This window comes from Dipodomys ordii, unplaced genomic scaffold, assembly GCF_000151885.1.
Source record: "Dipodomys ordii isolate 6190 unplaced genomic scaffold, Dord_2.0 Scaffold165, whole genome shotgun sequence".
Lineage (NCBI taxonomy): Eukaryota > Metazoa > Chordata > Mammalia > Rodentia > Heteromyidae > Dipodomys > Dipodomys ordii.
This window is the reverse complement of record NW_012267381.1, coordinates 1,512,837-1,536,523: the sequence shown is the minus strand read 5'-3', so window position 1 is coordinate 1,536,523 and position 23,687 is coordinate 1,512,837. Positions and strand designations below refer to the sequence as shown.

General features: G+C 37.5%; 1 protein-coding gene across 1 annotated transcript in view; it reads left to right on the top strand.

The window, feature by feature from the left end:
• The window catches only part of Efcab13 (EF-hand calcium binding domain 13), a 132,092-nt gene that overhangs the window by 49,524 nt on the left and 58,881 nt on the right, over window positions 1–23,687 (top strand). Inside the window, exons 18-31 of the mRNA XM_013033241.1 lie at window positions 483–626; window positions 956–1,024; window positions 3,219–3,359; window positions 3,706–3,774; window positions 7,713–7,784; window positions 8,890–9,033; window positions 10,625–10,768; window positions 12,378–12,521; window positions 14,123–14,266; window positions 15,877–16,020; window positions 17,636–17,779; window positions 19,395–19,538; window positions 21,154–21,297; window positions 22,910–23,053. Coding sequence (XP_012888695.1) covers window positions 483–626; window positions 956–1,024; window positions 3,219–3,359; window positions 3,706–3,774; window positions 7,713–7,784; window positions 8,890–9,033; window positions 10,625–10,768; window positions 12,378–12,521; window positions 14,123–14,266; window positions 15,877–16,020; window positions 17,636–17,779; window positions 19,395–19,538; window positions 21,154–21,297; window positions 22,910–23,053 — 1,791 coding nt within the window. The remainder of the gene's footprint in view (window positions 1–482; window positions 627–955; window positions 1,025–3,218; window positions 3,360–3,705; window positions 3,775–7,712; window positions 7,785–8,889; window positions 9,034–10,624; window positions 10,769–12,377; window positions 12,522–14,122; window positions 14,267–15,876; window positions 16,021–17,635; window positions 17,780–19,394; window positions 19,539–21,153; window positions 21,298–22,909; window positions 23,054–23,687) is intronic.

Here is a 23,687-nt window from a genome sequence, read left to right as displayed (position 1 = left end):
TTGGTCATGGGGCTTGAACTCTGGGCCTGAGTGTTGTCCCTGAGCTCTTCAGCTCAAGGCAAATGCTCTACCATTTGAGCCACAGCTCCTCTTCCAGCTATATAAATTATTATGAAATTATAGCATCTATTTTTCTGTTGCTGCTAGACAGAAATACAACTTTTATATTGACCTGGAACTCTATAATTTTACTAAATTGTAATTTAAGTTGATGTTTTAAATAAGTTTTTGTCTTATTTTTCAATCTGGATACCTTTTATGTCTTTTTAAGCCCCTTGCTATGGCCACCATCTCCAGAATAATGCTGAATAGAGATGGTGAGAATCTATAAGTTTCTGTTTGTGATTTTAGAAGAAACCACTTAGTGTTTCGGTACCAAGCATGATGTCAGCTGTAGAGTTTTCTTTTCAGGTTGAGTAGGCTTTCTTCTATTCCTAAATTTTTTCTTACTCTCCAGCTGAAAAATAATTATCTCTTTCCAGAGGAAAAAAATACATTTTACAATGTCAACATTCGTAAAAGTGATCCTAAAACCATTTCTGACATTCAGCAAAATTTAAATGCTATAGGAATCCACCTTACAGATGATGAAACACAGAAGGTTTTGGATAATACTAATCCTAATGGTGAGTAATAATTGTATTTTATGCAAAGTTTTAAGTTTTTCAGAAGCTTCACCTTAAATGCCTAAAGCAGCCATCTCCCAGTCTCCTTGTCTAAAGAAAAATTGAAATCATTTTTTATTTCATTTCTAATGGATATACTTTGTATCAAAGGAACTTATTTTTGGAAAAATCTTTCTGGTAGCTTTTATTTTTACATTTAGTTCACACATCGCATATGTACAAGGTAATTGTCATTCTTCCATTATTCTGCTTTATATTTTTGTTTTATAATATCAATTTTGTAATATCAAATGTTTTTTTAAAAAAAGAATATCTAATTTTTTTTTAAGATGAAGTGGTGTCTTTTAAGGATGTCATCAGAGAACTGGCCAACACTGATGACTTTGTGGAGTGTCAAAGTAAGTATGAAATTTGAAATAAATGTAATTACAAACTTCATGTTTTGGATTGGGGTGTTTGTGTGTGTGTGTGTGTGTGTGTGTGTGTGTGTGTGTGTGTGTATTTGTAGAAGTCATTCAAGGCCTCTTTTTCATTCTTTCATTTTAAACATAGTAGAAATATATACATTTTTTCCTTTTTTTATTGTGAAAATACTGTACAGAGGGGTTACAATTACATGGACAAGATAATGAGTACATTTCTTATCAAGCATTGTAGCCTCCTCCTTTGTTTCCCCTTCCCATCCCTTCCCAACCTCCCCCTGCCCCCCAAAATATATACATTTTTAAACCCATTTTTCAAATTTCTGAAACATGAATTTATTTTTCCTAATCTTCTTGAATTACTTTTAAAACCTGGGATATATCTCTATTCATTTCTTTTTCTTTTGTATTTTATGGTCTTCTTATCAGTCTTATCAGAGGATTATCTATCTTATTATCACAATTCTCTGTTCTTCCTTTCTTTGATCAACTGCAATGATTTTTGCTCCTTTCTATTTTTATATGTTTATTTATTCTAATTTATTTGGGTTTAGTCTCTTACTCTTGGCCAGTAATTTTAAATGATTAACTGAGTTTTTTTCAGTCTGTTTTGACATTTCAGCAAAAAGGACAGTAAATCAACCCAGGTTGAGGATTAGAGTTGTAAGACTGGGTATTTAAAATAGATGCTAAAAGTAAGCACATTACAAATGAATCTGTAATTTGAATGTGTTTACAATCAATATCTCAGGAAATTTTTGATGCGAACCTTTACATGTAATTTTGGTATTTATTCCAAAGACTACTAGAGTATATATAGCAAAGAGAACCATTATAGGGCTGGGCACTGGTGGCTCACACTTGTAATTCTAGCTACTCAGGAGTCTGAGATATGAGGCTCAAGGTTTGAAGCCAGCCAGGCCAGGAAACTGTGAGATTCTAATCTCCAATTATTTATGAAAAAGTCATATTGGTCCTGTTGCTCAAGTGGTAGAGCACTAGTCTTGAACAAAAGGAGCTTAGGGATATCACCCAGGCCTAGAGTTCAAGGTCCAGGACCAGCAGAAAAAAATTTTAATTAAAAAAAAAGAACAACTATTATGGGGAATGTGCCTGATCAGATATAAGATCACTTTATAACACTATTTCAAAGTATTACAAACTAACCAATTCATGACAGTATAACACCTGTACAAACTTAAAGAAAGGAGTTGCTGAAATGGAATACACACAACCAAAAGAAATTATTTATTTTACCAAAAGTTAAATAATTCCAAGACTAATAAAACAGATAACTCTGTTTCAGGATTCATTGACACCTTATGTTGTTCTTCATAGTTAAAGGGTTACCCTGAATTAGAGGGAAAAATTGAGACAACATAAATAAGATAGTAATCATGATGTGTACAGTGAGTGAATTTTTAACTGAGAGCCAGGTATGGTGGTATATACCTGTAATCACAGCTACTCAGGAAGTGGAGATAGAAGGATCTCTGTTTGAGGCCAGCTAAAGCAAAAGCATGAGACCCAATCCAGAAAACAAAAACAAAACAAAAAAAAGGACTGGGGTATGGTTCAGGCAGTAGAATGTTTACTTAGGAAGTTGGAGACACTGAGTTCAAACCTTAGTACAGACCCAAAATTGTCAGAGATTAATATTTATAATTAAGTTAATGAAACATCTGTTTACTAGCCTATCATCAAGAGCATTGAAATTCTTGCCAAACATTTGGAGAGGGAGAGTTAGGGACACCTTTTTAATTTAAAAAGGAATTTTAAATATTGTGGCATATTTTCTTTAGGGACTATTGTGGTCTTAGTTATTTTGTTTCTTGTAATTCATATTCTAGAAAATTAAGAAAGTTGAGGGAAGGGTTGGAGTTGGGAAGGATGGCAGAAAATGACGAAAGGGTCATGATTCATTGTAATCATATACTGTTTTCTCAAATGACAACTCAGTTGTACAACTACTTAAAATAAAAATTAAGGTAAAATGTTTTAATGTTTCATATCTCTAAGCATTAAAATAAGGATTTTGTGAAGCTTTCAGCATAGAGGATTTTTCAAAGCAACAGAAAAAGATAAGCTATTCTAGAAAATGAATACATTTCCTTTATTCTAGTTGTTATGAGCTTATTTACATAGACTAACCATCAATATATGTTCATAGGAATAGAAGATGCATGGCTTGTTGTTAATACTGTCTCTGATGGAAAAGCTGAAGTTAAAGAACTTTTATCCACCTTGAAGAACCTGGAAAACCCTTTAAATGAAGACCAGCTAGGGGTGTCACTGAACTCTGCAGCAGATGGTGAATACTTGCTATTTCTCAAATTATTTCATTTTTTTTGTGGACCATGATCATATAGGCTAATTTTCTTTGTGTGTGTATGTTTATGTGTGCACATGTGTATATGCACATGTGTGTGTGTCCACAGTGGGGCTTGATTTCCTAAATATTTTTACTTACTTGGAGATTTTTAGTTTTTACATATTTTCTTTTGTACATATTTGTTTGTTGGCTATTTAATCAATCTAATTTATTCATTGTGATTACACAAGTATAGGACAGTGCAACAGTATTAAGATAATACCAGGTCTCTACCTTAATGAGTTTTAAATTGCCTTTATGTATACATTTTTTATTAACTTTACAGAAAATAAGATCGTCTCAAAAGACATAATTGATAGTTTCACTGATTCATCTAAACCATCACCATTCAACAGTAAGTATAGTAAATGAATAAAAATTAAAACAACTTTCTAAGGTCTTTCTATGGTGGTTTTCCTTTTCTTAAATAGTTGGTTTCCCTTGTATTTTCAATTAGTTTTATCTTAATATTTACTTTCAATTCCTCAGTCTTAAATTTTCTTTGACTTTTTAATCTGCAATATTCAGCTTTCCTATGTCTTAAAATTTTAATTTATGCTTTAAGTCTAATGAATTATTTAGAGTTATATACCCCGAATACAACTCCTAACTTTGCTTAGTGTATGCTATACTTTACATGCTTTACTTTACAAGTACACAGTCCCCCATAATGACTCATACAATTTTCTCTTCTCTCTATTTATATCTACATGCTAATTTTTGCAACAAAAATTAAACATGATAATGTTAAAGAAAAAAATCTAGTGTACCTAAAACAAGTGGGTAGACTGGTAAGAGAGAAAGGCTCCCTAATGCTAAGACATTGTACTAGCCCAAGGTTTTTCAGTCTATGAATTGTAGATTTTTGTATGTCAGCAGAAGCCAAGTGCTTCTGTTTCTTGACCTCTTATTCAGAGTTTCCACCTAATTACTCAGGAAAAACTTTGCAGTCTAAAAATGAAGTATATAACAGAAAAGCAAAATTACATAGAATTATTCAGAAGCTTACCTTTTACCTCATTAGTAATTTGTTTGTTAACTGATTTCTTTTTTAAAGTTAAAATTTCTTGTAAAGGTGATATACAGAGGGGTTGCAGTTACATAAGTGAGGTAATGAGTACATTTCTTTTTGAATACTGTTACCTCCTCTTTCATTTTCTCCCACTTTTTTCTCCTCCCAACCCTGATCCCATCCCCAAGTTGTAAAGTCATTTCCAACATAGTATCTAGTGAATATCACTGTTAAATTGTTTCATCCTTTGTCCTATCATTTCTGTGGTTCTCCTTCCCTTCTCCAAATTAGATAAACTATATACAAGACAATGAGTGCAGAAATCAAAAACTGACAACAGGGAATAAACCAAAGGAAAAAGTAAGAAAAAAAGAAAACTACAAACAGTATTTTAAAAAAACCCTGTTTCAATTTTTTGGAGTTCATTTCAAAAAGCATCATTTTATGTGTTATATGCACATAGTTATTAAGCCATTGTGATCCTCTCCTAAGATTATCTTCCTTTGTTCTCAGTATGTGAATGCTTAGAGTGCTATTTAATTAATCATGTCCAAGTGTAATTATTTGTCTTTTACTATGCACAGACATATTCTAGTTATTACAAATGGTGAAAACCATGCAGCCTATATTTCTTTGTGTCTGGCTTACTTCACTTAATATATTTTTTTCCAAGTTTAACTGATTTCTAAAAATCTCAAAGTCTCAATCTAAAAATCTAAAAGTCTCAAGCTTGGAAGTAGCACTATGACTTAAAGTGGTAGAGTGCTGTACCTGAGCAAAAAAGTTGAGGAACAGTGTTCAGGCCCTGAGCCTCACAACTGAGAAGAAAAAAGTCTTAAAATGCTGGGAAGGTGGCTCAGTGGTAGAGGCTTGCCTTGCATGCATGAGGCCCTGGGTTCGATTCCTCAGCACCGTATAAGCAAAAAGAAAAAAAGCCGGAAGTGGCGCTGTGGCTCAAGTGGTAGAGTGCTAGCCTTGAACTGAAGAGCTGAGGGACAGCGCCCAGGCCCAGAGTTCAGGCCCTACAACCGGACCTCCTCCCCACCCCCCCCCAAAAAAAAAGACTTAAAATATTCCTGCCGTTTGCAGGTTGTAGGTATTTGGCTTAAAGAGGGCTTTGTTCCAACTCCATCATCTGTTCTTTTGAAATCATAGATTTAGTGAAGACTATAGCTCTTGATAATATCAGAAATAATGAGATGCCTATAAATAAACTGAACTACAAACTTTTGAGTTCTGATATTCCAGTAAGTGACAAGACATTCCAGGAGATCCTGAGAAAGGCTTCTATTGAAGGGAATTTTTTTTTTTTTTTTTGTCGCTCGTGGGGCCTGAACTGGGCCTGGGTGCTGTCCCTCAGCTTTTCAGCTCAAGGCTAGCACTCTATCACTTGAGCCACAGTGCTACTTCCAGCTTTTTCTGCTTATGTAGTACTGAGGAATTTGAACCCAGGGCTTCATGCATGCAAGGCAAGCACTCTACCACTGAGCCACCTTTCTAGCCCTGAAAGTAAATTCTTTTTTAAAAAAGAAATTTCTGTTGAGCTTAACCAAGCCCTACTTATATGTGTACTTGAATATCTGTTTCTGTTTTGACCAATAAACTTGTTTATTTTCAATTAATAAATGAAAAATTAGACACTTATAGTATATAAAATGATGATCTATATATACATACATATATATATATATATACACACACACACAATATTAAGTCAAGATAATTATGCCTCATCTTACATCCTTATAAATTTTGTGATAAAATTTAAAAAATATTCTAAGCAATTTTAAGTATGTATCATTATTAATGTAGCATTTTGCTGTAAATAGATCTCCAGAACTTATTCCTGCTGTCCACTGAAATGTTCTACCCCTTAACTAACACTGTTTCCCTGACCTCCACTACCCACTACACCAGTTCCTGATAATTACTGCTCCAAATCTAAAATTGTTCCACATAGAACTAAGATCATTAGTATTTGATCATTATATGCCTGACTTATTTTACTTCACACATTGTTCATCCATGCTCTTGAAAATGACAAAATTTCTATTTAATTTAACTTAATTTTTTTGTTGGTTATGGGGCTTGACCTCTGGGCCTGGGCTATTCAGCTCAAGGTAAGTGATCTACCACTTGAGCCATAGCACTACTTCTGGTTTTCTGAATGGTTTATTGGAAATAAGTGTCTCATAGACTTTCCTTCCCAGGCTGGCTTTGAACTATGATTCTTAGATCTCAGCCTCCTGAGTAGCTAGGATTACAGGCGTGAACCACTGACACACAGCAACAAAATTTCTTTTCAAAGGCCAAATACTATTTTAGTGTGTGTGTGTATGTGTGTGTGTGTGTGTGTGTGTGTGTGTGTGTGTGTGTGTAGGTATGTGAGTGTATTCATTGCATTGTATTGTCTATTCATCTATTGATGGACACTTAGGTTGATATAACATTTCAGCTACAATGAATATGCTGTAATGACCATGAAAGTGTAGATATCCTGATTTCTTTTTTAGTATTAAGAATTAGAATTACTAGATCACACAGTAGTTTTATTTTTCTATGTTGAGGAACTACATAGCATCTCCCATGATTTTATGGCTTCCATTAATAATACTTTGAGTACTCACTGTGAGTGTGGATGTTCCCTTCTCACCACTTCCTTGCTAACATATCATTTTTCTTTCTCATTGAGCTCATTCTTAGAGTTAAGAGACACACTGAGTGAGAAATACAATGAAAACAACAGCATATTGATACCTAAGTAGAATTTGTATTGTTTTCTTTTGAAAATGCTTTTTAGAGGCATCCTCTGTTTATTCGTATCACATATATACATGCTCACATGTAAATCAAACTACAATTTTTTGGGGGGGTCCGGTCATGGGGCCTGAACTCTGGGCCTGGGCGCTGTCCCTCAGCTCTTCAGCTCAAGGCGAGTGCTCTACCACTTGAGCCACAGCACCACTTCCGGCTTTTTGCTTATGTGGTGCTGAGGAATCGAACCCAGGGCCTCAGACATGCAAGGCAAGCGCTGGACCACTGAGCCAACTTCCCAGCCCTCAAACTACAATTTTTAAAGTCAAGTAACTGAATATAGTTACAGGTTATTTCTTGCATTGAAGGAAAGGACTTTGAATAAGATGATTTTTAACTAATTTAATTTTTTCTGCTACTTTTCAGAAATTACAAAATTTGCCCATCCTTATTCTTTATCATCGCTGTTTAATGATTATTAACTTTGGCACCTTGTCATTTTATAGTCTGTATGTTTTATTTTTTAGAAAATGATGAAGTAAGTCTCAAGCAAATTTTGGAGAATTTGGACAAAAGTAAGCCATCTTCTTCATTTGAAGGTGGGTTCACTTACATATATATATATACACACATATGTATATATGTATATACATATATATATATACTAGGATTTGAACTCAGGTCTTAGCACTTGCTAGGCAAGTATCCAAACTAGATATACTATATTAACATATACTATATAATATATAGCATATATTTTATAATATATACTATACTATATATACTATATTAATATATACTAAATACGGGGTTTTCATTATTAGACAGATGAGGTGACTACTTCAGTAAAAGATAGTTTTCTTCTAGAAAAAAGCTTTACCAGGTCTTTCAAAGTATTGGAAATTTCTATCAAGAAAATATCTTTATACGAAGTTATTGTCTACATTAGGCTTCTATTAAAGTGTCTTGTTATTAAATAGAGGGGCATGTTCCACCATATCAAGTTATATTATAAGCATGTTCAACCATATCAAGTGGAATATGGTGGAACATGCTTATAATCCTAGCACTTTGAAGGCTGAGGCAGAGAAATAATGAGTTTGACATTAAGATGAGGCACATAGGAAAACCCTAGCAACAAACAAAAATAAAATAGAGTTAGGTATATGAGAGTAAAACTCCCCACTAAATAAACATTAATTTCTGCTGGGCACGGCTGAGATCTGAGGATTGCGGTTCAAACCCAACCTTAGCAGGAAAGTCAGTGAAACATTTATCTCCAATAAACCACCAAAAAAACGGAAGTGGCACTGTAGCTCAAGTGGTAGAGCACTAGCCTTGAGCTGAGGGACAGCGTTCAGACCCAGTGTTCAAGCGACAGGACTGACAAAAAAACAACAACAAAACAACCCCAATAAAACAAAAACCCCAAAAAACAATAATTTCCAATTATTAGCCAAGATATATTATTCCTGTTTGCCTTATAATTGATCTTCAATTTTATAAGCAACAGTGAAAGCATACACACATTCATAGACATACACAAAAATAATTTATTTATATACATCAAGAAAGTACTTAATGTAAATTGCATCATGCTGAATCATCTTTTAATAGTGTCAAGTATTTATACTAATTTTTGAATGATAGCTTAAATTTGTTATTTCGAATTTGTATCTAAACCAAAATTTTTTCTTTTGATAGATGTACAGGAACTTTCAAAGGCCTTGAACAAAGTCAGTACTGGAAAAGTGGATGTAGCTGATGTGCAACCTGTAGGGAAGGGCCTGAAGACTCATGCTTCTGAGGGAGAAGTACAGAAGATAGTTTCTTCCATTTCTGTTGATAGTAAGTATTGTCTTTTCAGTTAGTTATTGTAACTAACAGAAAGCCATGTTTATTTTCACTTGTTGATTAGCTACTAGAATGATTGTCCTTTGTGAAGCTGAGAATTTGTTATAGGTTATAGTCATATTGAGGTCCAATGGAGGGATGATGGATGTCTGAATTGCCAACATGATTGGTTTGAGAAACAATTAAAATATTAGATGGAGGCACATGACTAGATGGGCCTGTGAATGGATATTAGTTTAAAGGTTAATATTTTAAATGCAATGGTTTTTTGTTGTCAGTTGTGAAGCTTGAACTCTGAGCTTGCTTGCTGTCACTGCCCTCTTCAGCGAGGCGAGTGCTCTACCACTTGAGCCACTGCACCACTTCTGGTTTTCTAGTGGTTTGTTGGAGATAAGAGTCCCACAGATGCTCCTGCAGGGGCTGGATTTGAACCATGATCCTTAGAGTAGGTAGGATTACAGGATTAAAACATTGGCATCCAGCCCCAGTGATATGTTTAACCCATTAAAGCATTCAAATTTTGAATAGACTATTAGGAGGCATTAGACCTGTGGAAGGTAGGACCTGGTTGGAGATTCTTGGTCCCTGGGACATATCCTTGGCAACTATATCTTGCCGGTTCGCTTCTTATTGCTGCTCCATGCTAATTATTGTGTGCCAGGATATAAAGACCAGAATGCAGGCAGAATATGGTCAATTAGGGTGAGGCTCTTGAAGTTTTAGTTAGCAATGAGGGACTCTGATGGGAGGTGGGTTGTGGTTATTCATGTTGCATGCTGGGAAATAATTTATTGATACTTTGTGTTCTGAGACTTTGTAGGCTTTAAAGAGAATAGACTGGGACTGGGAAGGTGGCTCAGTGGTAGACTGTTTGCCTTGCATGCATGAGACCCTGGGTTTGATTGGTCACACCACATAAAAAAAAGCAGGAAGTGGCACTGTGGCTCAAGTTGAAGAGTGCTAGCCTTGAGCTGAAGAGCTCGGGGATAGCGCCCAGACCCAGCGTTCAGGCCCCAGGACTTACCAAAAAAAAAAAAAGAAAGAGAGAAACAGAGAGCAGACTTCTGGGTGTCAGCAGCTCACTTCTGTAATCATAGCTACTCAGCAGGCTGAGATATGAGGATTGCAGTTCAAAGCCAGTCTGGGAAGAAAAGTCTGTAAAACTCTTATCTCTAATAAATCACCAGAAAACTGTAAGTAGCGCTGTAGCTCAAGTGGTAGACCACTAGCCTTCAGCTGAAGAGTTGAGGGACAGCGTTCAGGCCCAGAGTTCAAGCCCCATGACCAACAAAAAACAACAACAAGAACAAAAAAAACCTTTAATTTTCAATTATTAACCAAGATAAATTCTTCCTGTTTGCCTTATAATTGATCTTCTATTTTATAAGCAACAGTGCAAGTATACATACATTCATACACATACACATATGTAATTTATTTATACACATCAAGAAACTACTTAATGTAAATTACATCATGCTGAATCATTTTTTAATAGTGTCAAGTATTTATACTAATTTTTGAATGATAGCTTAAATTTGTTATTTAGAATTTGTATCTAAACCAAAGTTTTTTCTTTTGATAGATGTACAGGAACTTTCAAAGGCCTTGAAAAAATTCAGTACTGGAAAAGTGGATGTAGCTGATGTGCAACCTGTAGGGAAGGGCCTGAAGACTCATGCTTCTGAGGGAGAAGTACAGAAGATAGTTTCTTCCATTTCTGCTGATAGTAAGTATTATCTTTTGAGTCAGTTATTGTACATAAATCTGTGTTTATATTCCCTTCTTGATTAGCAACTAGAATGAGTGTCCTTTGTGAAGCTGAGAATTTGTTATAGGTTAAGGTCATATTGAGGTCCAATGGAGGGATGATGGAGGTATGAATTGCCAACTTGTTTGGTTTGAGAAACACTTACGATATTAGATGGAGGCACATGACTAGTTGAGCCTGTGAAGTGATAATAGTTTAAACGTTAATATTTTAAATCCAATGATTTTTTTGTCAGTTGTGGAGCTGGAACTCTGGGGTTGGGTGCTGCCCCTGCCCTCTTCAGCGAGGCGAGTGCTCTACCAATTGAGCCACTGTACCACTTCTGGTTTTCTAGTGGTTTGTTGGAGAGAAGAGTCCCACAGATGTTCCTGTGTGAGCTGGATTTAACCAGGATCCTTAGATATAAGCCTCCTGAGTAGCTAGGTTTATAGGCATAAGACACTGGCATAGAGCCCCAGTGAATTGTTTATCCCATTGAAGCATTCAAATTTTGAATAGACTATAGGAGGCCATAGAACTGTGGAAGGTAGGAACTGGTTGGAGATTATTGGTTCCTGCTACATATACTTGGCCACTATGTGTTGGGGGTTCGCATCATATTGCTACTCCATGCTAATTATTGTGTGCCATGATTTAAAGACCAGAATACTGGCAGAATATGGGCTGTTAGGGTGAGGCTCTTGAAGTTTTAGTTAGGAATGAGGGACTCTGTTGGGAGGTGAACTGTGGTTATTCATGTTGCATGCTGGGAAATAATTTACTGATATTTTGTGTTCTGAGACTTTGTAGAAGACTGGCTTTAAAGAGAATAGACTGGGGCTGGGAAGGTGGCTCAGTGGTAGACTGCTTGCCTTGCATGCATGAGGCCCTGGGTTTGATTGGTCAGTACCACATAAAAAAAAAGTGGGAAGTGACACTGTGGCTCAAGTGGAAGAGTGCTAGCCTTGAGCTGAAGAGCTCGGGGATAGCGCCCAGGCCCAGCGTTCAGGCCCAAGGACCTACAAAAAAAAAGAAAAGAGAGAGAGAGAAAGTAGACTTCTGGATGTGAGCAGCTCACTCCTGTAATCCTAGCTACTCAGCAGGCTGAGATCTGAGGATTGTGGTTGAAAGCCAGTGGGGGGCAGGAAAGTCTGTGAAACTCTTATCTCCAATAAACCACCAGAAAAATGGAAGTGGCACTGTAGCTCAAGTGGTAGAGCACTAGCCTTGAGCTGAAGAGCTGAAGAAAAGCGTTCAGGTGCAAAGTTCAAGCACCATGACCAACAACAACAACAAAAAAACCCCCAAGAAACAAAAAACCTATAATTTTCAATTATTAGCCAAGATATATTCTTCCTGTTTGCCTTATAATTGATCCTCTATTTTATAAGCAACAGTGAAAGTTTACATACATTCATACACATACACATATATAATTTATTTATACACATCAAGAAAGTACTTAATGTAAATTGCATCATGCTGTATCAGTTTTTAATAGTGTCAAGTATTTATACTAATTTTTGAATGATAGCTTAAATTTGTGATTTCGAATTTGTATCTAAACCAATATTATTTCTTTTGATAGATGTACAGGAACTTTCAAAGGCCTTGAACAAAGTCAGTACTGGAAAAGTGGATGTAGCTGATGTGCAACCTGTAGGGAAGGGCCTGAAGACTCATGCTTCTGAGGGAGAAGTACAGAAGATAGTTTCTTCCATTTCTGTTGATAGTAAGTATTGTCTTTTCAGTTAGTTATTGTACATAAATCTGTGTTTATTTTCACTTCTTGATTAGCAGGTAGAATGAGTGTCCTTTGTGAAGGTGAAAATTTGTTATAGGTTATAGTCATATTGAGGTCGAATGGAGGGATGATGGATGTCTGAATTGCCAACTTGATTGGTTTGAGAAACACGATATTAGATGGAGGCACATGATTAGGTAGACCTGTGAAGAGATAATAATAATAATGTTATAATAAACATTAATATTTTAAATACAATGATTTTTTTGTTGTCGGTTGTAGAGCTTGAACTCTGGGCTTGGGTGCTGTCCCTGCCCTCTTCAGCAAGGCGAGTGTTCTACCACTTGAGCCACTGCACCACTTTTGGTTTTCTAGTGGTTTGTGGAGATAAGAGTCCCACAGATGTTCCTGCATGAGCTGGATTTGAACCATGATCCTTAGATACCAACCTCCTGAGTAGCTAGGATTATAGGCATAAGACACTAGCATAGAGCCCCAGTGAATTTTTTAACCATTTTAGCATTCAAATTTTGAATAAACTATTAGGAGGCAATAGAACTGTGAAAGGTAGGACCTGGTTGGAGATTCTTGGTCCCTGGGACATATCTTTGGCAACTCTGTATTGCCAGTTTGCTTCTTATTGTGTGCCTCAATTTAAAGACCAGAATGCTGGCAGAATATGGGCAATTAGGGTGAGGCTCTTGAAGTTTTAGTTAGGAATGAGGGATTCTGTTGGGAGGTGGACTGTGGTTATTCATGTTGCATGCTGTGAAATAATTTACTGATACTTTGTACTTTGTGTTCTCAGAGTTGTAAAAGATTGGCTTTAAAGAGAATAGACTGGGTCTGGGGAGGTTGCTCAGTGGTAGACTGTTTGCCTTGCACACATGAGGCCCTGGGTTTGTTGGTCAGCACCACTTAAGAAGAAGCTGGAAGTGGCACTGTGGCTCAAGTGGTAGAGTGCTAGCCTTGAGCTGAAGAGCTCAGGGATAGCACCCAGGCCCAGCATTCAGGCCCCAGGACCTACAAAAAAAAAAGAGAGAGTGAGAGAGACTTTTGCATTTCAGTAGCTCATTGCTGTATTCCTAGCAACTCAGCAGGCTTAGATCTAAGGATTGCTGTTCAAATCCAGTCTGGGCAGGTAAGTCTGTGAAAATCTCATCTCCAATAAACCACCAGAAAAACGGAAGTGGCGCTGTAGCTCAAGTGGTAGAGCACTAGCCTTGAGCTGAATAGCTGAGGAACAGGTTCAGGCCCATAGTTCAAGCACCATGACCCCAAAAAAAAACCCAACAAAAAACCCCCAAAAACCTAAAACAAAAAACCTTTAGTTTCCAATCATTAGCCAAGATATATTCTTCCTGTTTGCCTTATAATTGATCTTCTATTTTATAAGCAACAGTGAAAGTATACATACATTCATACACATACACATATATAATTTATATACATCAAGCAAGTACTTAATATAAATTACATCATGGTGTATCATCTTTGAATTGGGTCAAGTGTTTATACTAATTTTTGAATGATAGCTTAAATTTGTTATTTAGAATTTGTATCTAAACCATTATTATTTCTTTTGATAGACGTACAGGAACTTTTAAAAGCCTTGAAGAAAGTCAGTACTGGAAAAGTGGACGTAGCTGATGTGCAACTTGTAGGGAAGGGCCTGAAGACTCATGCTTCTGAGGGAGAAGTACAGAAGATAGTTTCTTCCATTTCTCTTGATAGTAAGTATTGTCTTTTGAGTCAGTTATTGTACAGAAAGCCGTGTTTATTTTCACTTCTTGATTAGCAACTAGAATGAGTGTCCTTTGTGAAGCTGAGAATTTGTTATAGGTTATAGTCATATTGAGGTCCAATGGAGGGTTGATGGATGTCTGAATTGCCAACTTGATTGGTTTTAGAAATATGATATTAGATGGAGGCACATGACTAAGTGAGCCTATGAAGGGATAATAGTTTAAACGTTAATATTTTAAATCCAATAATTTTTTTGTTGTCAGTTGTGGAGTTGGAACTCTGGGCTAGGGTGCTGTCCCTGCCGTCTTCAGCAAGGCGAGTGCTCTACCACTTGAGCCACTGTACCACTTCTGGTTTTTTAGTGGTTTGTTGGAGATAAGAGTTCCACAGATGTTCCTGGGCATGCTGGATTTGAACCATGATCCTTAGATATCAGCCTCCTGTGTAGATAGGTTAATAGGCGTAATACAATGGCATAGAGCCCCAGTGAATTGTTTAACCCATTAAAGCCTTCAAATTTTGAATAGACTATAGGAGGCCATAGAACTGTGGAAGGTAGGAACTGGTTGGAGATTATTGGTTCCTGCTATATATACTTGGCCACTATGTCTTGCTGGTTCACTTCTTATTGCTGCTCCATGCTAATTATTGTGTGCCATGATTTAAAGACCAGAATGCAGACAGAATATGGGCAGTTAGGGTGAGGCTATTGAAGTTTTAGTTAGGAATGAGGGACTCTGTTGGGAGGTGGACTGTGGTTATTCATGTTGCATGCTGGGAAATAATTTACTGATACTTTGTGTTCTGAGACTTTGTAGAAGACTGGCTTTAAAGAGAATAGACTGGGTCTGGGTAGGTGGCTCCGTGGTAGACTGCTTGCCTTGCATGCATGAGTCCCTGGGTGTGATTGGTCAGTACCACATAAGAAAAAGCAGGAAGTGGCACTGTGGCTTAAGTGGAAGAGTGCTAGCCTTGAGCTGAAGAGCTCAGGGATAGCGCCCAGGCCCGGCATTCAGGCACTAGGACCTACAAAAAGAAAGAGAGAGAGAGAGATAGATCGAGCAGACTTCTGGATATCAGCAGCTCACTCCTGTAATCCTAGCTCCTCAGCAGGCTGAGATCTGAGCATTGTGGTTCAAATCCAGCCGAGCAGGAAAGTTTATGATACTGTTATCTCCATTAAAACACCAGAAAAACGGATGTGGCACTGTAGCTCAAGTGGTAGAGCGCTAGCCTTGAGCTGAAGAGCTGAGGAACAGAGTTCAGGTCCAGAGTTCAAGCACCATGCCCCCCCAAAAAAACAACAAAAAAACCTCAAAAAACAAAAAATCTTTAATTTCCAATTATTGGTCAAGATATATTCTTCCTGTTTGCTTTATAATTGATCTTCTATTTTATAAGCAACAGTGAAAATATACATACATTCATACACATACTCATATATAATTTATTTATATACATCAAGAAAGTACTTAATGTAAATTGCATCATGTTGTATCATCTTTTATTCATGTCAAGTATTTATACTATTTTTGAATAATTGATTAAATTTGTTAGTTAGAATTTGTATCTAAACTAAAATTTTTTCTTTTGATAGATGTACAAGAACTTTCAAAGGCCTTGAACAAAGTCAGTACTGGAAAAGTGGATGTAGCTGATGTTCAACCTGTAGGGAAGGGTCTGAAGACTCATGCTTCTGAGGGAGAAGTACAGAAGATAGTTTCTTCCATTTCTGTTGATAGTAAGTATTGTCTTTTAAGTCAGTTATTGTACAGAAAGCCGTGTTTATTTTCACTTCTTGATTAGTACCTAGAAGGAGAGTCCTTTGTGAAGCTGAGAATTTGTTATAGGTTATAGGCATATTGAGGTCCAATAGAGGGATGATGGATATCTGAATTGCCAACTTGGTTGGTTTGAGAAACACTTATGATATTAGATGGAGGCACATGACTAGATGAGGCTGTGAAGTGATAATTGTTTAAACATTAATATTTTAAATCCAATGATGTTTTTGTTGTCCATTGTGGAGCTAGAACTCTGGGCTTGGGTGCTGTCCCTGCCCTCTTCAGCAAGGGGAGTGCTCTACCACTTGAGCCACTGCACCACTTCTGGTATTCTAGTGGTTTTTTGGAGATAAGAGTCCAACAGATGTTCCTGAGTGGGCTGGATTTGAGCCATGATCTGTAGATATCAGCTTTCTGAGTAGCTAGGTTTATAGGCGTAAGACACTGTCATAGAGCCCCAGTGAATTGTTCAAATTTTGAATAGAGTACAGGAGCCCATAGAACTGTGGAAGATAGGAACTGGTTGGAGATTATTGGTTCCTGCTACATATACTTGGCCACTATGTCTTTCCAGTTAGCTTCTTATTGCTGCTCCATGCTAATTATTGTGTGCCAGGATATAAAGGCCAGAATGCAGGCACAATATGGGCTGTTAGGGTGAGGCTCTTGAAGTTTTAGTTAGCAGTGAGGGACTCTGTTGGGAGGTGGGTTGTGGTTATTCATGTTGCATGCTGGGAAATAATTTACTGATACTTTGTGTTCTGAGACTTTGTAGAAGACTGGCTTTAAAGAAAATACACTGGGGCTGGGAAGGTGGCTCAGTGGTAGACTGCTTGCTTTGCATGCATGAGGCCCTGGGTTTGATTGGTCAATACCACATTAGAAAACGCTGGAAGTGGCACTGTGACTCAAGTGGAAGAGTACTAGCCTTGAGCTGAAGAGCTCAGGGATAGCACCTAGGCCCAGCTTTCAGGCCGCAGGACATACCTAAAAAAAAAAAGAAAGAGAGAGATAAAGAGAGAGAGAGTAGACTTCTGGATGTCAGCAGCTCACTCCTATAATCCTAGCTCCTCAGAGGGCTCAGATCTGAGGATTGTGGTTCAAATCCAGCAGGGGTAGGCAGGTCTATGATACTCTTATCTCCATTAAACCACCAGAAAAATGGAAGTGGCTCTGTAGCTGAAGTGGTACAGCTCTAGCCTTGAGCTGAAGAGCTGAGGTACAGAGTTCAGGTCCAGAATTCAAGCCCCATGACCAACAAAAAACAAAAACAAAAAACCCCAAAGAACAAAAAAACAAAACACCTTTAATTTCCAATTTTTAGCCAAGATATATTCTTCCTTTTTGCCTTATAATTGATCTTCTATTTTATATGCAACAGTGAAAGTATACATACATTCATATACATACACATATGTAATTTATTTATATACATCAAGAAAGTACTTAATGAAAATTGCATCATGCTTTATCATTTTTTAATAGTATCTAGTATTTATACTAATTGTTGAATGATAGCTTAAATTTATGATTTAGAGTTTGTATCTAAACCAATATTTTTTCTTTTGATAGATGTACAGGAACTTTCAAAGGCCTTGAACAAAGTCAGTACTGGAAAAGTGGATGTAGCTGATGTGCCACCTGTACGGAAGAGCCTGAAGACTCATGCTTCTGAGGGAGAAATACAGAAGAGAGTTTCTTCCATTTCTGTTGATAGTAAGTTTTTTCTTTTGAGTCACTTATTGTACAGAAAGCCGTGTTTATTTTCACTTGTTGATTAGCTACTAGAATGAGTGTCCTTTGTGAAGCTGAGAATTTGTTATAGGTTATAGTCATATTGAGGTCCAATCGAGGGATGATGGATGTCTGAATTGCCAACTTGATTGGTTTGCGGAACACAATATTAGATGGATGCACATGATTATGTGGGCTTGTGAAGGAATAATAATAACAATATAATAATTAACTTTAATATTTTAAATCCAATGTTTTTTTTGTTGTCCGTTGTGGAGCTTGAACTCTGGCCTTGGGTACTGTCCCTGCCCTCTTCACAGAGGCCAGTTCTCTACCACTTGAGGCTCTGCACTACTTTTGGTTTTGTAGTAGTTTGTTGGAGATAAGAGTCCCACAGATGTTCCTGAGTGGGCTGGATTTGAACAATGATCCTTAGATATCAGCCTCCTGAGTAGCTAGGTTGATAGGCATAAGACACTGGCATAGAGCCCCAGTGAATTGTTTAAGCAATTGAAGCATTGAAATTTTGAGTAGACTATTGGAGGCCATAGAACAGTGGAAGTTAGGACCTCATTGGAGATTCTTGGTCCCTGGGACATATTCTTGGCAACTATGTCTTGCCGGTTCGCTTCTTATTGGTGCTCCATGCTAATAATTGTGTGCCTCGACTTCAAGACCAGAATGCTGGCAGAATATGGGCACTTAGGGTGACACTCTCGAAATTTTAGTTAGGAATGAGGGATTTTGTTGCGAGATGGACTGTGGTTATTCATGTTACATCCTGGGAAATAATTTACTGATACTTTGTGTTCTGAGACTTTGTAGAAGACTGGCTTTAAAGAGAATAGACTGGGGCTGGGAAGGTGGCTCAGTGGTAGACTGCTTGCCTTGCATGCATGAGGTCCTGTGTTTGATTCTTCAGTACCACATAAGAAAAAGCGGGAAGTGGCACTGTGGCTCAAGTGGTAGTGTGCTCGCCTTGAGCTGAAGATAGCGCCTTTGCCAAGCATTCAGGCCCCAGGACCTCCAAAAAAAAAAAAAAAGAAAGAGATAGAGTAGTCTTCTGGATGTCAGCAGCTCACTCCTGTAATCCTAACTACACAGCAGGCTGACATCTGAGGATTGGGGTTCAAATCTAGCCCAGGCAGGAAAGTCTGTGAAACTCTTATCGCCAATAAACCACCAGAGAAATGGAAGTGGCGCTGTAGCTCAAGTGGTAGAGCAGTAGCCTTGACCTGAAGAGCTGAGAAACCACTTTCAGGTCTAGAGTTCAAGCCCCATGACCAACAGAAACCAACAAAAGAAATCGGCCAAAAAACAAAAAAAAAACCTTTAATTTCCAATTATTAGCCAAGATATATCTTTCTGTTTGCCTTATAATTGATCTTCTATTTTATATGCAACAGTGTAAGTATACATACATTCATACACATACACACATATAAGTTATTTATATACATCAAGAAAGTACTTAATGTAAATTGCATCATGCTGTATCATCTTTCAATAGTGTCAAGTATTTAAATTAATTTTTGAATGATAGCTTAAATTTGTGATTTAGAATTTGTATCTAAACCATAATTTTTTCTTTTGATAGAAGTACAGGAACTTTCAAAGGCCTTGAATAAAGTCAGTACTGGAAAAGTGGATGTAGGTGATGTGCAACCTGTACAGAAAGGCCTGAAGGCTCATGCTTCTGAGGGAGAAGTACAGAAGATAGTTTCTTCCATTTCTCTTGATAGTAAGTATTGTCTTTTGAGTCAGTTATTGTACATAAATCTGTGTTTATTTTCCCTTCTTGATTCACAACTAGATTGAGTGTCCTTTGTTAAGCTGAGAATTTGTTATAGGTTATAGTCTTATTGAGGTACAATGGAGGGATGATGGATGTCTGAATTGCCAACTTGATTGGTTTGAGAAACATGATATTAGATGGAGGCACATGACTAGGTGAGCCTGTAAAGGGATAATAGTTTAAACATTAATATTTTAAATCCAATGATTTTTTCATTGTCTGTTGTGGAGCTGGAACTCTGGGCTGGGTGCTGTCCCTGCCCTCTTCAGCAAGGCGAGTGTTCTACCACTTGAGCCACTGCACCACTTCTGGTTTTCTAGTGGTTTGTTGGAGATAAGAGTTCCACAGATGTTCGTGAGGGGGCTGGATTTGAACCATGATGGTTAGATATCAACCTCCTGAGTAGCTAGGTTTATAGGCATAAGACACTGGCATAGAGCCCCAGTGAATTGTTTAACCCATTGAAGCATTCAAATTTTGAATAGACTATACTAGGCCATAGAGCTGTAAAAGGTAGGACCTGGTTGGAGATTATTGGTCCCTGAGACATATCCTCGGTAACTACGTCTTGTCGGTTCGCTTCTTATTGCTGCTCCATGCTAATTATTGTGTGCTAGGATGTAAAGACCAGAATGCTGGCAGAATATGGGTAGTTAGTTTGAGGCTCTTGAAGTCTTAGTTAGCAATGAGAGACTCTGTTGGGAGGTGGACTGTAGTTATTCATGTTGCACGCTGGGAAATAATTTACTGATACTTTGTGTTCTGAGACTTTGTAGAAGACTGGCTTTAAAGAGAATTGACTGGGGCTGGCAAGGTGGCTCCGTGGTAGACTGCTTGCCTTGCATGCATGAGGCCCTGGGTTTTATTGTTCAATACCACATAAGAAAAAGCAGGAAATCGCAATATGTCTTAAGTGGAAGAATGCTAGCCTTGAGCTGAAGAGCTTAGGGATAGCTCCCAGGCTCAGCATTCAGACCCAAAGACCCACAAAAAAAAAACAAAGAGAGAGAGAGAGAGAGAGAGAGTAGACTTCTGCATTTCAACAGCTCACTCCTATAATCCTGGCTACTCAGCAGGCTGAGATTTGAGAACTCTGGTTCAAATCCAGCCGGGCAGGAAGTCTATGATACTCTAATCTCCAAGAAACCACCAGAAAAACGGAAGTGGCTCTGTAGCTCAAGTGATAGAGCTCTAGCCTTGAATTGAAGAGCTGAGGAACAGCATTCAAGTCCAGAGTTCAAGCCTCATGAGCAACAAAAAACAAAAAAAAACACCAAAAATCAAAAAGACAAAAAACCTTTAATTTTAAATTATTAGCCAAGATCTATTCTTCCTGTTTGCCTTAAAATTGATCTCCTATTTTACAAGCAACAGTGAAAGGATACATACATTCATACACATACACATATATAATTTATTTATATACATCAAGAAAGTACTTAATGTAAATTGCATCATGCTGTATCATCTTGTAATAGTGTCAAGTATTTATACTAATTTTGAATGAGAGCTTAGATTTGTTATTTGGAAATTGTATCTAAACCAAAATTTTTCTTTATAGATGTACAGGAACTTTCAAAGGCCTTGGACAAAGTAAGTACTGGAAAAGTGGAGGTAGTTGATGTACAACCTGTACGGAAGAGCCTGAAGACTCATGCTTCTGAGGGAGAAGTACAGAAGATAGTTTCTTCCATTTCTCTTGATAGTAAGCATTGTCTTTTGAGTCAGTTATTGTACATAAATCTGTGTTTATTTTCACTTCTTGATTAGCAACTAGAATGAGTGTCCTTTGTGAAGCTGTGAATTTGTTATAGGTTATAGTCATATTGAGGTCCAATGGAGGGTTGATGGATGTCTGAATTGCCAACTTGATTGGTTTGAGAAACATGATATTAGATGGAGGCACATGACTAGGTGAGCCTGTGAAGGGATAATAGTTTTAACGTTAATATTTTAAATCCAATGTTTTTTTTTGTTGTCGGTATTGGAGCTTGAAATCTGGGCTTGGGTGCTGTCCCTCCCGTCTTCAGCAAGGGGAGTGCTCTATCACTTGAGCCACTGCACCACTTCTGGTTTTCTAGTGGTTTGTGGAGACAAGAGTTCCACAGATATTACTTCGTGAGCTGGGTTTGACCCTGTATCCTTAGATATAAGCCTCTGAGTAGCTAGATTTATAGTTATAAGACACTGGCATAGAGCCCCAGTGAATTGTTTAACCCATTGAAGCCTTCAAATTTTGAATATACTATAGGAGGCCGTGGAACTGTGAAAGGTAGGACCTGGTTGGAGATTATTGGTCCCTGGGACATATCCTTGGCAACTATGTCTTGCTGGTTCACTTCTTATTGCTGCTTCATGCTAATTATTGTGTGCCAGGATGTAAAGACCAAAAGGCTGACAGATTATGGTCAGTTAGGGTGAGGCTCTTGAAGTTTTACTTAGGAATGAGGGACTCTGATGGGAGGTGGGCTGTGGTTATTCATGTTGCATGCTGGGAAATAATTTACTGATACTTTGTGTTCTGAGAGTTTGTAGAAGACTGGCTTTAAAGAGAATAGACTGGGGCTGGGAAGGTGGCTCCGTGGTAGACTGCTTGCCTTGTATGCATGAGGCCCTGGGTTTGATTGGTCAGTACCACATAAGATAAAGCAGGAAGTGGCACTGTGGCTCAAGTGGAAGAGTGCTAGCCTTGAGCTGAAGAGCTCAGGGTTAGTGCCCAGGACGAGCATTCAGGCACCAGGACATACAAAACAAAATAGAAGGAGAGAGAGAAAGAGAGAGAGAGTAGTCTTCTGGATGTCAGCAGCACACCTATAATCCTATCTCCTCAGCAGGCTGAGATCTGAGGATTATGGTTCAAATCCAGCTCTGGCAGGAAAGTCTATGATACTCTTCTCTCCATTAAACCACCAGAGAAATGGAAGTGGCTCTGTAGCTGAAGTGGTAGAGTGCTAGACTTGAGCTGAAGAGCTGAGTAACAGCGTTCAGGTCCAGAGTTCAAGATCCATGACCGACATAAAACAACAAAAAAATCCCCAAAAAACAAAAAAGCCAATAATTTCTAATTATTAGCCAAGATATATTCTTCCTGTTTACCTTATAATTGATCTTCTATTTTAAGCAATAGTGAAAGTATACATACATTCATATACATACACTTATGTAATTTATTTATATACATCACGAAAGTACTTAATGTAAATTGCATCATACTGTATCATCTTTTAATAGTGTCAAGTATTTATACTAATTTTTGAATGATACCTTAAATTTGTGATTTCGAATTTGTATCTAAACCAATATTATTTCTTTGATAGATGTACAGGAACTTTCAAAGGCCTTGAACAAAGTCAGTACTGGAAAAGTGGATGTAGCTGATGTTCAACCTGTACGGAAAGGTCTGAAGACTCATGCTTCTGAGGGAGAAGTACAGAAGATAGTTTCTTCCATTTCTGTTGATAGTAAGTATTGTCTTTTGAGTCAGTTATTGTACATAAATCTGTGTTTATTTTCCCTTCTTGATTCATAACTAGATTGAGTGTCCTTTGTGAAGCTGAGAATTTGTTATAGGTTATAGTCATATTGAGGTCCAAAGGAGGGATGATGGATGTCTGAAGTGCCAACTTGATTGGTTTGAGAAACATGATATTAGATGGAGGCACATGGCTAGGTGAGCCTGTGAAGGGATAATAGTTTAAACATTAATATTTTAAATCCAATGAAGTTTTTTTTGTCCATTGTGGAGCTTGAACTCTGGGCTTCGGTGCTGTCCCTGCCCACTTCAGCAAGGCAGGTGCTCTACGACTTGAGCCACTGCACCACTTTTGGTTTTCTAGTGGTTTGTTGGAGATAAGAGTTCCACAGATGCAGAAAAGGTCAGATAATGTGATGTCAGGAAACTGAACCCTTAGATATGTATTTTAATGGTCTTTTTCTTTTATGCATGCATTTCTAATGCATTTATAAGATTATCTCTTTGTTGCTTTGTATGTCCCTCCCTCACAGTATAACCCCTGCTTTCACTATATTTGATGTCAGTATAACTTGTGGAGGAGATGGGGAAAAAACCAGTTGTTTAAGGATACAGGTGGACCT